Source organism: Passer domesticus, chromosome 10, assembly GCF_036417665.1.
Source record: "Passer domesticus isolate bPasDom1 chromosome 10, bPasDom1.hap1, whole genome shotgun sequence".
In the NCBI taxonomy this organism is placed as follows: Eukaryota; Metazoa; Chordata; class Aves; order Passeriformes; family Passeridae; genus Passer; species Passer domesticus.
The window spans coordinates 28,327,827-28,340,977 of record NC_087483.1 but is presented as its reverse complement, the minus strand read 5'-3'; the positions used below and the strand labels follow the sequence as shown (position 1 = coordinate 28,340,977).

The 13,151-nt window shown below is 57.8% G+C and overlaps 1 protein-coding gene across 16 annotated transcripts in view; it reads right to left on the bottom strand.

Moving 5' to 3' along the window:
* Positions 1–13,151, bottom strand: part of TNS1 (tensin 1) — a 68,630-nt gene that overhangs the window by 17,787 nt on the left and 37,692 nt on the right. For 9 of the 16 annotated variants that reach the window (XM_064434873.1, XM_064434876.1, XM_064434869.1 and 6 more), the window contains 4 exons: positions 7,405–9,105; positions 4,903–4,983; positions 978–1,156; positions 630–768 (listed from right to left, as the gene is read on the bottom strand). In XM_064434873.1, the coding sequence (XP_064290943.1) occupies positions 630–768; positions 978–1,156; positions 4,903–4,983; positions 7,405–9,105 (2,100 nt within the window). The remainder of the gene's footprint in view (positions 1–629; positions 769–977; positions 1,157–4,902; positions 4,984–7,404; positions 9,106–13,151) is intronic. The other 7 variants (XM_064434872.1, XM_064434875.1, XM_064434877.1 and 4 more) reach the window with 5 other exon arrangements.

The window sequence follows — 13,151 nt, the reverse complement described above, 5'->3', positions numbered from 1 at the left end:
CTCCATTGCACTGCTCTGGCCCCAGCCGTGCTGTGCTGACGTGTGGCTGCTCCTCAGGGCTCGTTGCTCAAGCTGGTCACACAAACCCAGTCCACACAAACCCACCACGACTGAGACAGGGTAAGTCAGAACAGAGGAGAGGAGACAAGCTGCATGCAGAGAGCATGCATCCCAGCCTTCTGCCCCTCCTGCCTTTGAAACCAAGAGCAAGAAGTGACATGGTGTGAGTCTGCCCTCCTGATCTTCAGTGCCTCCTGCCTCCCTCCCACTGCAGTTTTGCTTCTTTTCATGCCATGCCAGTAGGAAAAATGAGGAGATGCAGGATGGGATGGGGTCATAGCATGCCTCTCCCCTCATCCCACCTTGGGATCCCATCAAAATAACACCCCAGTGAGTGGAGGGTGGGAAAAAGCCAAGATGAGGGTGCCAAGCATGTGATGCTGAAGTAAGTGGGATGCTGACAGCAGCATGGAGTGGCAGGATGTGGAGGAGAAAGGAGGATGGAGAGGAGGAGTGGTTAACATGGCAGTGGGTGTCTGGAACCTGGAGCTGTCTGACCCTTGGCAAATTTCTGGCTTGCCCAGAGCCACCCACCGAGCCCCTGTGCCTCCCGGAGGCATGGCACTTACAGGTGTTGGAGTAAGGGGTTTGTGGTGACACAGGGAAGGCTGGGGTGGGGGGAGAAATCTCACCACCGCTGGAGGGTGGGCTGGTGGGGGAGGCACCCTCCATCTCCTCGAAGGCTTCCTTGTAGCTGTGGAGGTGAGGCTGGGGAGAGCAGGAGAAAGAGTCAGTCCCATCCCTGTGATGGGCAAAAACCTCTAGGACACCCCAAGGAGAGGGCAGAGGGGGCAAAGGGAAGGGTTTCACCTCCTCCCTCCTAACTACCACCCTCACCACCACCACAACAACCATCACGGATCCCCAGCTCTGTGGATGCTGTGAATGCTGACCAAGTCGTCCCTACTCCAGCCCACCTCTTTGGGCCTCCCTCCAGGGTTGGCTGCGATGGTGCTGACCACCTCAGGTGACAGGACGGTGGGGCTGCGGGGCGAGCTGGGCTCTGGTGAGCTCTTCTCATAGTGGCTGTCGCTGGGAGTCCGCTTGCGGGCAGGAATGGCGCTCTCCTCCAGAGGCTTCTCCCGGGACTGCACCCCTGCAGGGCAAGCACAGCGTGGCAGAGGGGTGAGGAGCTGCCGGCTGAGATGGGGACCAGCAGGAGATGCTTCAAGGCCTGACCTGAGAGGTCTCAGCTTCAGCACTCGCCTGCATCAAACCCCCAGACCAGCATGGGTAGCTGGAGCAGATATACCCTACCACAGTGACCCCAGACCAGGTGACAGAGCAAGGCAGGGCTGTGGCTAGTGGCTGAAATGCTGCACTAGCCCCCCCAAGCACCATTAGATTGTCAGGGACAACAACCTCCGGCAGCAGGGACAAGAGCATCCTGAGATTAGTCCAGACAGCCCATCCCTGCAGAGCAGGGAAGCAACAGGGCCTCCCGACATCATCATAGTGGGAAATGACCAAATCAGCCAGCACAAGGCCAGCTGTATTCAGCCTGCATCCCTGCACCCACAGCCAGATGTGGCTTCAACCACAGCAGTGGAAAAAGCCTGGTTTTGTGAATCCCCAAGGCAGAGGGAGCACTGGATAAAGAAGAAAGAACCCATCAGAGGAATGGTGCAGGGAATCCTAAAAAAACACTGTCCCAGTGCAAAGCCTCTCTAAAAGGAGAGATCCAGCATCTCCCCTCCATCTCTCCCCAAATGTGTTTCCCAGATCCCAGCAGTATGTGCCACCAATGTCCACAGGCTGGGGGGAAAAACAGAGTGACCAAGTCATCACAGGAGAATGGATTTCTTGGGCTCTAGAGATCCTCTTGGCTGGGATAAAGCTCAGGGACACACAGTTGGCACAGGGCAGGGCAGCTCAACTCTTCCAGCACCCGACAGTGCCCAAACACACTTTCTTTCCCACCTTGCCTGGTTAAGAGGTTAATCTGGGCTCATGGATGATGATGCTGAGTTCAGTGCACAGCAACCCCACAGAGTACCATGGGCACAGCTCAGAGCCCCGTGGGACTCACACTCCAACCACTACCAGAGGTGACAACACTGTCCCCTCTACTTTTCCCACAATCGTTGAGCACGCATGCTCCCCTTGGTCAGCACATTAGGGAAGAAAAAAAGAAAAAAGGAGAAAAAGTACAAAAAAAAAAAAAGAAAAAAAAGAAAAAGGAGAAAGGCCAGCATCACGCTCCAGGAAATGCACTTTTCAAACACCAACTCCTTTCCCACGGGCTGGCGGAGGAAAACCAGCCATCAGCTGCTTCCCCTCACTCCCGGGGGCTCCGCATGGGACCCACGCCTCGCACCCGCTGACCTCCCCTCTGCACTGCTCGGCACACACAGCAGAGCCTTCCCGGCCCGGGGCAAGGGCTGCGAGGGCAGCAGCAAGGAGGTGGCCTGGGCGCATTTCTAAATAATCAGCCCAGTGAATGGCAACAACAATAAAATCGCGGCTCGGGGGGAGAGGCGGCCAGGCTGCGAGGCGGGGGACTCGAGCCAACGGGGCTGGCTCCAGCCGCAGAGGCGGCCTGGAAAATTCCACTAAGAGCAGCTTTGAAACACAACTCCCGATCCTTTCTGCAGGTGCTCACCGGCACGGGAGATGGCCATTAAAAAGACCCGTGGAGAGAACAGGGGGAGCGAGAGGGTCCCTGGGAAGTTGTCTTGCAGGTATGGGCAGCATTGCATAGGGCCACGCCATATATTTTGTCCTGCTCTTCACTTTAAGGGAAGCAAAAAAAAGAAGAAACTGAAGCCTGCAGTTGTGAGCACAAGATACTGGGGGGGAAAAAAGCAAACTCTCATATTTTCTTTTTTTCCTTCCATTTTGTGAAATATGGGTTCTCCTGAACACTGCAGGAGCATCACCAGGAGCATCCCTTGGCCCATTCCAAAGTGAATGCTGCAAGGCCCGAGCACTTCAGAGAGGCAGGGACCAGCTCCCCGAGCTGTGCACGCCTGCCTTGCTTTGCAGTTTTCATTTGGGAAGCACTAAACACGGCAGATGGATGGAGCCTGGCTACCAGTGCACATCACGCATCTGCAGCATGGGACTCCCTCCCCTGCTCCGTCCCCAGGGCTTCACGTCACCTAACCACAGGGTGCTGGATCTGGCCCATTGGGACACCCAGGAGCTCAGCAAGTCCTGGCTGCTCCACTCCCCAGACATGGAAAGCGGCCGGGGCCACAGGGAGGGGAGGGAGGAGAAGGGAAAAAAAGGGACTCATTGTTCAGGAGCGGAGAGTGGGAAACTTCACAGGCCGCCCGGAGCAAAGCCTGGAGGAAACCCAGGCTCTGAGCATGGCTCCCCCGACCCCCTGGGTGATTTATGGGATGGAAACTATGCTTGAAAAACAAACTCTCCTTTCCCCAGCTTGCTTTGCCCCCTCAGCAGACATACAGCCTCCCTTAGCCACAGTGCTGTCTCTGGACTCCCAAGGACGCTGTGGCTGGCTGCAGGATGGCAGATTCCTGTTCACAAATGGGGAGCAACAGCCTGCACCCCACTCCTCACCCTCTCACCCAACACACTGTCACTCCTCCTGCTGCTCATTTAAGTACCTAACCTAGTTCCAACCCACTGCCCTCAGACTCAGCACAGCTCTAGGGCTGGGGAAGGGCAGGGAGCACAACGGCAGGGGAAGGAGGAAACAGGAGCTATGGCAAACCCAGTTAATTTCGCAGCTAGGGAGCCAGGTTTTAGGCCAAATCAGGAGGTAGATGCTTTTAGGCCAGGAGATTTTAGAACTACTGCCAGACAAGAGCCAGGTGATATCCCCAGAGTGGACAGGAGAGAACAAAGAAGCAGCCCAAGGCCCTCGGGATGTGGACAGGGACACACAACACCCAGGGAAGAGAGATGGAAACTCACTCCCTGCCTGCATGAGGAGCAGATGTTGTCCCGTGCTGCTCCTCACCAGAGCCCAACTCACCCCATCCTGGCACAGACTGCTCCCCACATCCTGCCTTACTCTGTGCTGAGGACTGGGAGGGAGGAGGAGGACTTTGGTCCTCCTGGGGAGAAACCCAAGGTGCCAGTGGGGAGAGAAAGGTCACACAGAAAGATGGTGACTCCCCAGCCCCATTCCATCTCCCACCTTCTCCTTGCCCTGCAACAAGGGGGTGCACAACAAGCACCAAGCAAGTCACCAGCACACATCACCCAGGGCAGACTCACCTTCAAGGAGCAGAAGTCACACTGTATAAAATCCAGCCTCGGCAACCTACACCCTCCAGCTGCAGACCAAGACATGGGAATCCCTAAACTGATGTAGAAGAGACCCTCCTGGGCTGACAACTGGCTGTATCTGGGTTCTGTGGAGCTGCACCCCAGCCCTTGCTTCCCAAGGGGGTGAGTCATGGTCAGGGCAAAGCTTGGAGGGGATGCAGCAAGGGTCCAGAACTGGCCCAGCACTGAAAACCCCACCAGCAAGCAGGGCCAGGCTTGGATGAGATGCAAAACCAAGCATGGGCAGAGGAGTCTGTACCCAGGGCCGGGGGCTCCCCCATCACTGAAGGAGCTCAATGGGAACCCTGACCATTACTCTGCTGGGAAAAGGGATCAATCCTGCATGGAAATAAATCTCCTGAGCCTCCCTCCATCCCATATCCATGCAACACACAGATCACTCAGCATGCATAGAGGAGGAAGGAAGAATGAGAGGGAAGGAGCAAGGAAAGGGAAGGAGAGAGAAAAGATGGGAAAAGGAAGGAAGGACGAGAGAGGGGAAGAGTGCAAGAGAGGGAAGGAGAAGGATGCATAGGGAAGGTTGGAGAACAAGGAAGGAGGGAAAAGGAAGGAGGGAAAAGGAAGGAGGTGGAATGAACGAACCGGAGAAGGACCGCTGCTGGCTCAGAGGAGGACGGGGGACTTTGGTGCTCTTGTTGAGTTCCCTGAGCTTGGCGTTGTACTCTGCCAGCATACCAGGACAGGGAGTGCAAGGAGGGTGGGAGGTCACAGAGGACAGACACAGTCCCCCACAGAGAGAGGAAGGGGCAGACAGGACAGGACAAATGTCACGAGATACAACATGGGGGTAGAGAGAGAGAAAGAGAAAATATTAGCTGGGGTCCAACAGATGAATCTGGGGTCATTTGGGGTCTGAAGGATCTCAGGCTCTGCTTGGAGCTGCTTTTCCATCAGCCAACTTGCCTGGCTCTAGGCACCACGTAAACCCATATGGGAAATCAATGGTGGCTCCTAGTCATATATACATGAGGCAATTGTGGTGTGCAACACCACAATTGCCTCACCACCATCCTCTCAGGGATGGCACCATGCAGGTCCCCTTCACCACTGAATGCTCAGGGCTGGGACAAGACGGGGATGACGGGACCATCCTGTCATCTTGCTAGGAGATGAGAGGCTCTTAAAGGATGACAGGACCACCTCCCCTCTGTGGGAGATGCTGGGCATGCCAGCGCTGCCCTGTGCCATCTCTTCCCCTCCATCATCAGCGGGAAAAAGGAATGGGAGCACTCCCCCAACAAGAGCAGAGGAGGTGTGAGATGCTCCTCATCTCTGCGCCAGGACACACAGGCAATTTATAGCAGCAGGGAATGTAAACAAACATGTCCATGCCCCACGGTCCCCGCTGGCTGTCCCCTCCCAACGCTGGCTTCAGGACACCTCGTTCCTGCCAGAGGTCAGGCCACCCGCCTGCGCTGTCCCCACCTCAGCAGAGAAGGCCCAGCTCCAGCAGAGACAGGTGGCCACAGGCTGGGGACCGTCCCCCATATGCCTCTCTCCTCCCTGGGAAACCCAGTGGCTGCAAGGGGATGACAGTGACCCCAGCCCAGCCCTGAGGACCTGACTCAAGGTTGGGGGATGGATGTTTCTGGTAGACACCACCAAAAATCCATTTCCCACACACTGCAAATACTCTTCCTCCTCTCCTTAGAACTGTCTACCTTTCCAGCCCATTTTAATTCTTCATATGGGGCAGCAGAGAAGGGCAGGTATGTGCTGCTTATATGAAATCCAGACATACAGCGCAGTTTGGGTGTCCTTAGGTTTGTATAAATGCTTTGCAAAAGCCCCAGGACCCTTTGTGAATCTGATCTGGATCACAGAGGTCAAGTTCAGATGGATGCAAACTTCCTCAAACAACCCTACAACCCTCCTCAATCCCATTCCTGCCACTTGCACCCCTCCTGCCCCCCACCCTGTGACTCAGTCCCCACTCCTGGGAGGTTGATGCTGTTGGATTTTTCCAGCCAAGCCTTTTCCCCCTCCCTCTAATGCCGGGCGAGTTTCTGGACTGAGCACAGAGTTGGAAGGGACGGAGCTGCCAAGCCCCAGCATCACGAGCTGGCCCACAGCCCCAAACCCTTCCCAAATGTCACTCCACAATTGAACAACTGCAGCCGAAGCAGTGGGAAGGGAGGGCACCAAGCTGCCACAGCACTATGGCACCTTCCTTCCGGGCAGCTGGGACACTCTTGTGTCCCCAAAACCCCCAAGCTAGAGCTGCAGGAGGGCAGGGGATTGGTGGAGGCAGCTTGCCCTCCTCAGCACAGAGCTAATGGCCTCATCCAGCCACAGCACCGACACTCGGCAGTGCACCCAGCCAAGCACCAAACCTCTCTGGTAGGGCTGGGAAATGTCTTCCCAGCCCCTGACCACTGCTCCACAGCTAGGTCCAGATTCAAACCACCCTGGGCCAAGCTGGGCCAGAAGTACAGCTGACAGACAAAAGCCTAGTTCCCAAAAGCCTAGTCCCCACTCCAGCAGCACCCCTGCTGCCCAAGGAGGAGGTCCGAGCACTAAACCCAGCAATCCAGGGGAAAAAGAAGAGGCTGAAATCAGGGATGAGCACAGCGACATCAAACACAAGGCAAGTGAAGTTCTCTGCTGGGACGTTACACCAGATCATGCTCCAGGCAGGAAGAACACCATGTCCATGTGGGGTCCAGGCAGGACAACCTCAGCCAGAGACGAAAACATTTTCCCCAAACTCTCCATATTCTCCCCAAAAGAAAGATATTCCCCTGAGATCCAATGACTGGCCCCACCACCAGGACAGACCAGCCCTGTTACCCCAACAGGATGGGGCGGATTTGACACCCTCAGCCACCCCCTCCCACCTCTGGGCAATGCTGCTGCAGAAAGCAAGCTACGAAGGAGGATCTCAGCAAAGAAGAGCTGCACAGGCTGCTCCCCTGCCCTGCATGTCTCCATGGCAGGTGGCTCAGTCCCAAGCCCAGATCCAGCACGGACAAGGAGTTTCCACACCACTTATCCCCAGCCCTACCATGCATGCCACCCCTGTGTGCTCCAGCACCTTGGGACATGCGATCCTCCCCATTCCCCCAAGAAACCAAAGGATCCTACCTGCCACCCTGTGGGCCACCAGGCCCTCCAGATTCAAGGGCTCTTCTGCCGACCTCGACAGGTCTTCATAGCTCTCCGGTCCCTTCAGGGGCATCTGGTTTTGTGCTGGGACGGTGGGGGAAGGTGGGGAGGAGGTGAGTTGCTGCTGAGACCCCACAGGGCTGTAGCACGAGGTGCTGAGTGGGGCAGTGCCCATCTGTGCTCCGACCGGGGCATGGCTGTAGCTCCTGGGCTCTGGCAGCGGTGCCAGCTGGTAGCTGTAGGGGGAATAGGTTTCCCGATAATCATGCACCCCATAGTCCAGCTCTCCGGGTGAATAGGCTTTGCTCCCGGGCTCAGAGACCACGGGGCTCACGGACGTGCCGAAGGACCTCGGCTGGGCCACCTGTGGAGTTGGCCGGGCGTAGAGACCAGCAATGGGCTGGCTCGAAAGGGAGGAGGGCAGGGCTCCGGCCGGCTTGTCCTGACGGGAGGTGGCAGGCACACTCTGCGACTTGTGGACGGCAGGTGCGAGGTCCAGCATGAGGACATCCAGTGCTTCAATGGACTGCTCAATCTCCCGGCGAGAGGGCGCCCGGGGGAATTCAGGCATGCTGTGGCTGTGTGGGGGCACCGTCTGCAGCGGGCTGGGCTGGGGGCTGCAGCTGGAGATGCTGGGGCTGTGGCTCTCCATGCCGCCCTCCTGCAGCCGCGAAGGTGGCCGGCTTCCTCCTTGCTGTTGCCAGGAATTCAAGCCCCTCTGCACAGCCTCCCGGCTGCTGGTACTGCGAGCTGGGGCCTGCGGCAGCGCCGGGTTCATGTCGTACTTGGCAGTGTCCACTGCCGGGAAGGACCGGGAGCGGTACGTTCCGGGGTGCTCGTAGGCATACAGGTAGGGCTGGGAGCTGGGCAGTGGCTGAGGCTGGAGCCACCCTGGGGCGTGGGAGCCCGGCAGGCGCTGTGGGTAGCCAGCCAGGTGCTCCTGAGTGGATGCCGAGGGCCGCATGGAAGGCAGCGTGTCACGAAGGTGGTGGCCCATCAGGGTGTTCTGGTTGTTGTAGGAGTAGCCACCATTGGACAGCGGCTCGCCATCATACAGCCCCTCCTTCAGCAGCTTCTCAGCGCCATTGCAGCTCGAGGGGCCATTGGGCAGGGAGGACAGGCTGCCCACCCGAGGTGCCTCCTGGTAGCCGGTCTCACTGGCAGTGGTGGTGCCATCCAAGGAGGAGAGCGTGCCCAGGCTGCCCACACTGTGCCCATCTTGGTTGGGCAGCTCATCATCCAAGATATCCGTCTCCCGCTCGGCCACCAGTGCCGCGGCATTCCCGTTGACGTGCACCTGAGCCGGCACCACGTGGCGGCCCGGCATGGTGGGCAGGCGTGCCGGCACGGGGCCGGGCACGTGGTTGTGCATGGGCGGCGCACTCTCCAAGCCAAAGCCAACAAGGAGACGATCCAGCTCCTGCTTCTCCTCAGGACTCAGCACCGCCTGGCCACTGGGTGCCCCGGTCACCGCCGGCTCATCGGTCCGGTCGGTCTTGGTGGAGGCGGTGGAGTTGCCCGAGTCGCTGCTCACTGAGAGTGTGTGCTCGACGTGGTTGGGTGCTGCCGAGAGCGGGAGTCGGGCAGCGTTGACGGCACCGGTGCTGCCGTGAAGGGAGTCTTTCTTCTTCACTTTAGCGTAGAGGCTCCCATCCAGGGGCCCTTGTGTGTGCCCAACCTCTGCAAGGGGAGAAACGAACACGAGACCCCAGATCAATTGCTGGCTCTCTGCACGGAGCTAATGGGTCCCATTAGCCGGTGATTTCGATTTCTTCCGTGTGCCAGAACACTTAACGACCAGCATCGATGTCTCCTCGGCACCCTCCACACTCCCACCGGCGCCACCGTGCAGAGACATCGCAGCCAGGTCCTCCCCAAACCCATACCCCCACAGCCCCCCACTTCGCACGCAAGCGCTGCCTGCTCCACTGGGATTCACCAAATATCCCGTGCGCTATTTCCAGGCATCACTCCTGGCAATTCTCCTCCATGGCTGGCAGGGGCCGGGGCTACCCACACAGTCAGCGATCGCTGCTCCGCAGGGCTCATCCAGCCTCAAAGGGCCGTGTGGCCCCAGGGAGGCAGAAAGGGAGGATGGAGGAGATGCACCACAGCCGTAGGAGGACGGGTGGAGGCAATCACTATGTGGCCTCGTAGCTCTTTGTGTCTCCAGCTGGATGGATGTACTCAGCCCACGGGTGAAGGACAGATGAACCACAGACCCACCACCTTTCCTCCCCCTGCCCACCCTCCTCCCAGATAATGCACGGATCCAGCCACACAGAGACATCCTTGACTTTTTCTTCCCTGGCTACAGACCATCTCCCACCCTTTCTGTTCTTTCCCTTCCCTCTCTCAGGCCAGGTCAACCTGCCCTAGAGCTTCCACACTGACAGTGCCACTGCCCAACCCTGAACATGCAGCATCTCCTTTGCAGGAAGGTCTTGGCACTGTGATTCAAGTCCAGCGTGGGCAGCTGGCTCTGCTCCACAGCCCCAAAAGGCTGGGGGCAGCCAGGGCATGGCATCATCACTAGTAATCCTGCCCTTCAGTTCTGAGCCCCCCAGCTTCCATCACACCCGTCAGCACCAACACCAAAACCAGCTCCACCCCTTAAACCTTTCCAAGGGGGCAGACAGATTTTGGGGATACAGAGGGACCTTGGCCACTGACAGCAATGGGAATAGTTCCCAAGCTACATCTCCCCCCGCCAGAGCAGCACAGCACGGACCAGGCTGCAGACTCTTGTTTTTCCAGCTCCCTGACGAGGTTTCCTGGAAGGTCCCGCGAGCAGTGTTAAACACTTTCTTTTGGAGGAAAAAATGACTCTTCCCTGGCGGGGGGCCAGGCAGCTGACTCAGGGACGGAAGACGGCCCTAACACGATAGTGTGAAATCAGAGCGGTCCTATCTGCAAGCAAAACACTTCCGAGCCGGGACAGCTTAACCAGTCCCACGCCGCCGCACCCGCACCCCGGCAGCTCCCACGCCAGCAACCCCCCCCACCACAAAGCACAGGAGGGTAATAACACTGAGCCCAAGTCCTACTAAGTCAGAGCTCTCTCCTCGTTGCTGGTTTTCCACTCCTGAATCCCCACTGGCAGTATCCCAAGGAGGCAGCTGAGCCCCAGAGCCTCCCCTTGGCTTGAAGATGTCTCAGGACCAGGCAGCAAGGTCTTCTCTGGGCACTTGGTACGGGAAAGAGTGAGAATTTCTCCCAGAGACTCAGAGCTTCTTCATCCAGCCAGTAAAGCCAGGAGCCAGTAGCATTTGTCTCCACAACACCTCCCATACTGGGGAAAAGGGTAAGAGAGGGGGGGAAGCCCTTTCCGTGGAGGGAAAGAGAGAAAAGCAGCATATCCAGGGGCAGTGTCAATGCTGGACAGGCTGAGACACTGCCTGGAGACGGGGGAAAGGCACAGCCCTCCTGTCTGAAAGGCAGTGATGGTGCTGGCTGGTCTCGAGAAACAGGGCAAAAGCCAGGATGGGGGCTGGGAGAACAACGGCAGAGGAATAGAAAGGAAAAGGGAATAAATAAATATAAATGTAGCCATGTGGTGCCAAGGGAGAAAATAGACAGGAAAGGCTTTAATTACTCTTTGGGCTGGGTACTGCCCCACGGCTGGGAGAAATGTCTCCAAGAGAGGTCAGGATGGGGCACAATGCAGTTCATGGCAGAGACAGAAAGCCCCAACTGCTATGTCCCACCTTCCCTAGAACCTCTGATGAGGAGAGGACATAGGGGGGCTGGTGGCCACCCCCACCCCTAGAGCAGTACCAGGGTAGTAAGGAACAGCCTGTGACAGCTCAGCCATCAGCCAAGCCCTTGTCCTACGGCTGCTCTGCCCCACACCTGATTGTTCATCCTGTCCTCAACCCCATGTATGTCCTGGGCTCTGATGCCATGAGACAAATCCTGCTATTTGCTGCCACTCTAAAGCCTCCTCCACTATCCCTGGGCCACACTATCTCTCATGTGACTATATGACTTTGTCACCCGAGAAGCTGAATATAAAACAAAACAAAACAAAACAAAACAAAACAAAACAAAACAATAAAATAAAATAAATAAAATAAAATAAAATAAAATAAAATAAAATAAAATAAAATAAAATAAAATAAAAACAAAAACTAAGGGATAATGGAACAGAACGCCTTAGCCAAACCAGCCACCCTCAAAGCAGCAGACTCTTAGCACCCCTTTTGCAAAGAGTCTGCAGCTCCCAGCAAGGTCAGATTTCATCCCTGAAGGTCGGAGTAGCTCCTGCCTGGCAGACTGTGCCATCCCATCGTGGGCTGGGTTTGCCCTGGGCTCAGCCCCGGACGCAGCTCTGCCATGGCTCTCTCTGCTCCAGCTGTACGGAGGCAGCTGCGGGAAGCACCGAGCCCAGCCTGGTCCCAGCCCTGCTGCCAGGCTCGCTGCCCTAGAGGAGAAATGCTCTGTCCTCTCTCTCCAGCCCCCTGTGGCTACAGCCAGTAAAAAAACTGGTCCAGGACAAGTGTGACAGTACCGAGGGAGTGAGCTCGCATGCCCAAAACCCCAAATGCTGTGCACGGCAGAAGATCAGGCTGAGGCATCACCGTGTCTCCCACTGCCGTGCCCCCAGCAGCATCCCACCTGCTGCCTCCACTCCGCACCCAGAGTTCTGGCCCCAAGGCATTCGTGGAGCATCAGCCCGCAGGCAAGACCCTGGGGTGCCGGGACCCGTTGCAGGATGTAGGGTGCGAGCAGAATCTCACAGGGAAGAGTTTAGCCTCCTTATCTCTGGTTTCATCCCGTAACCAGATAGGACGGCACGGAGCAACCCCAGTCCAAGCCGTGGGTCACCACAACCATGAACTCACCACCCAGCCCACAGAGAGAAGCAAAGTCAGGACTTACCAAAGGACGGGGATTAAAAGATCCGAGGCGAAGGGAGGGAGCAGGCAGCAAAATCCCTTTCCTTCACCCCTTCCCGCACCAGAGCCTTCCAGGGGCGCCCGGTGCGGTGGCAGCTCCAACGGCGTCCACAGCCAGCCCCGTGTGTCCGTCCAGGACAGGAGCCGACGGCCTGGAGCTGGCTCGGGCTGGCGTTTGTCCCTTGGCTTGGCTTTCCCTCTCGGAGGGAGCTATTCCCTTCCAGCGCCGTGTCCCGCGGGGCCGCGACAGGGGTACCGGGACGGCGGCGGGGCGCCGGAAGGGGTGGGATACGGGGATCCCGGGACACGGGGAGCTGCAGGGCAGGATGGAGGAGCCGAAGGTGGGAGAGGCCGGAGGATGGAGGCGAGGAGGTGCGGCTGTGCTGCCCTCCGCCCCAGACCACACAGGGACCGCAGGGAGGAGCGGGAGGGGAAGGGGAGCGGCGCGGGAGAGCGGCGGGGCCGCCCAAGCTCCAGCCCCAGCCCGAGTTAACCTCGGTGAGGTGCGGAGAGGGTGGGAGCCATGGAGGGAGGACAGCCAGACAGACAGCTTCCAGCTATGAATATTAACTACTTCCTCCACAGGCAGGGCTCCGCCGCGTTAACTGTTTCCTAGGCAGGACGGACAGCTGGACAGCCTGCCCACCTTGCGCCGTCCACTGAGCATCACCCCGCTGGGTGACCCCCTCGTTTGAGACACCCAGCCCTGCCCAGCCCCTGTGTGTACGTGTCACACCTGTCCCCAAAGAGCAGCGACACATTCAGGGTGGGGATGTTCTCCCAAACCACACATGAAGCTGAAACCCAGACGGGTCTGCCATTCAAGTG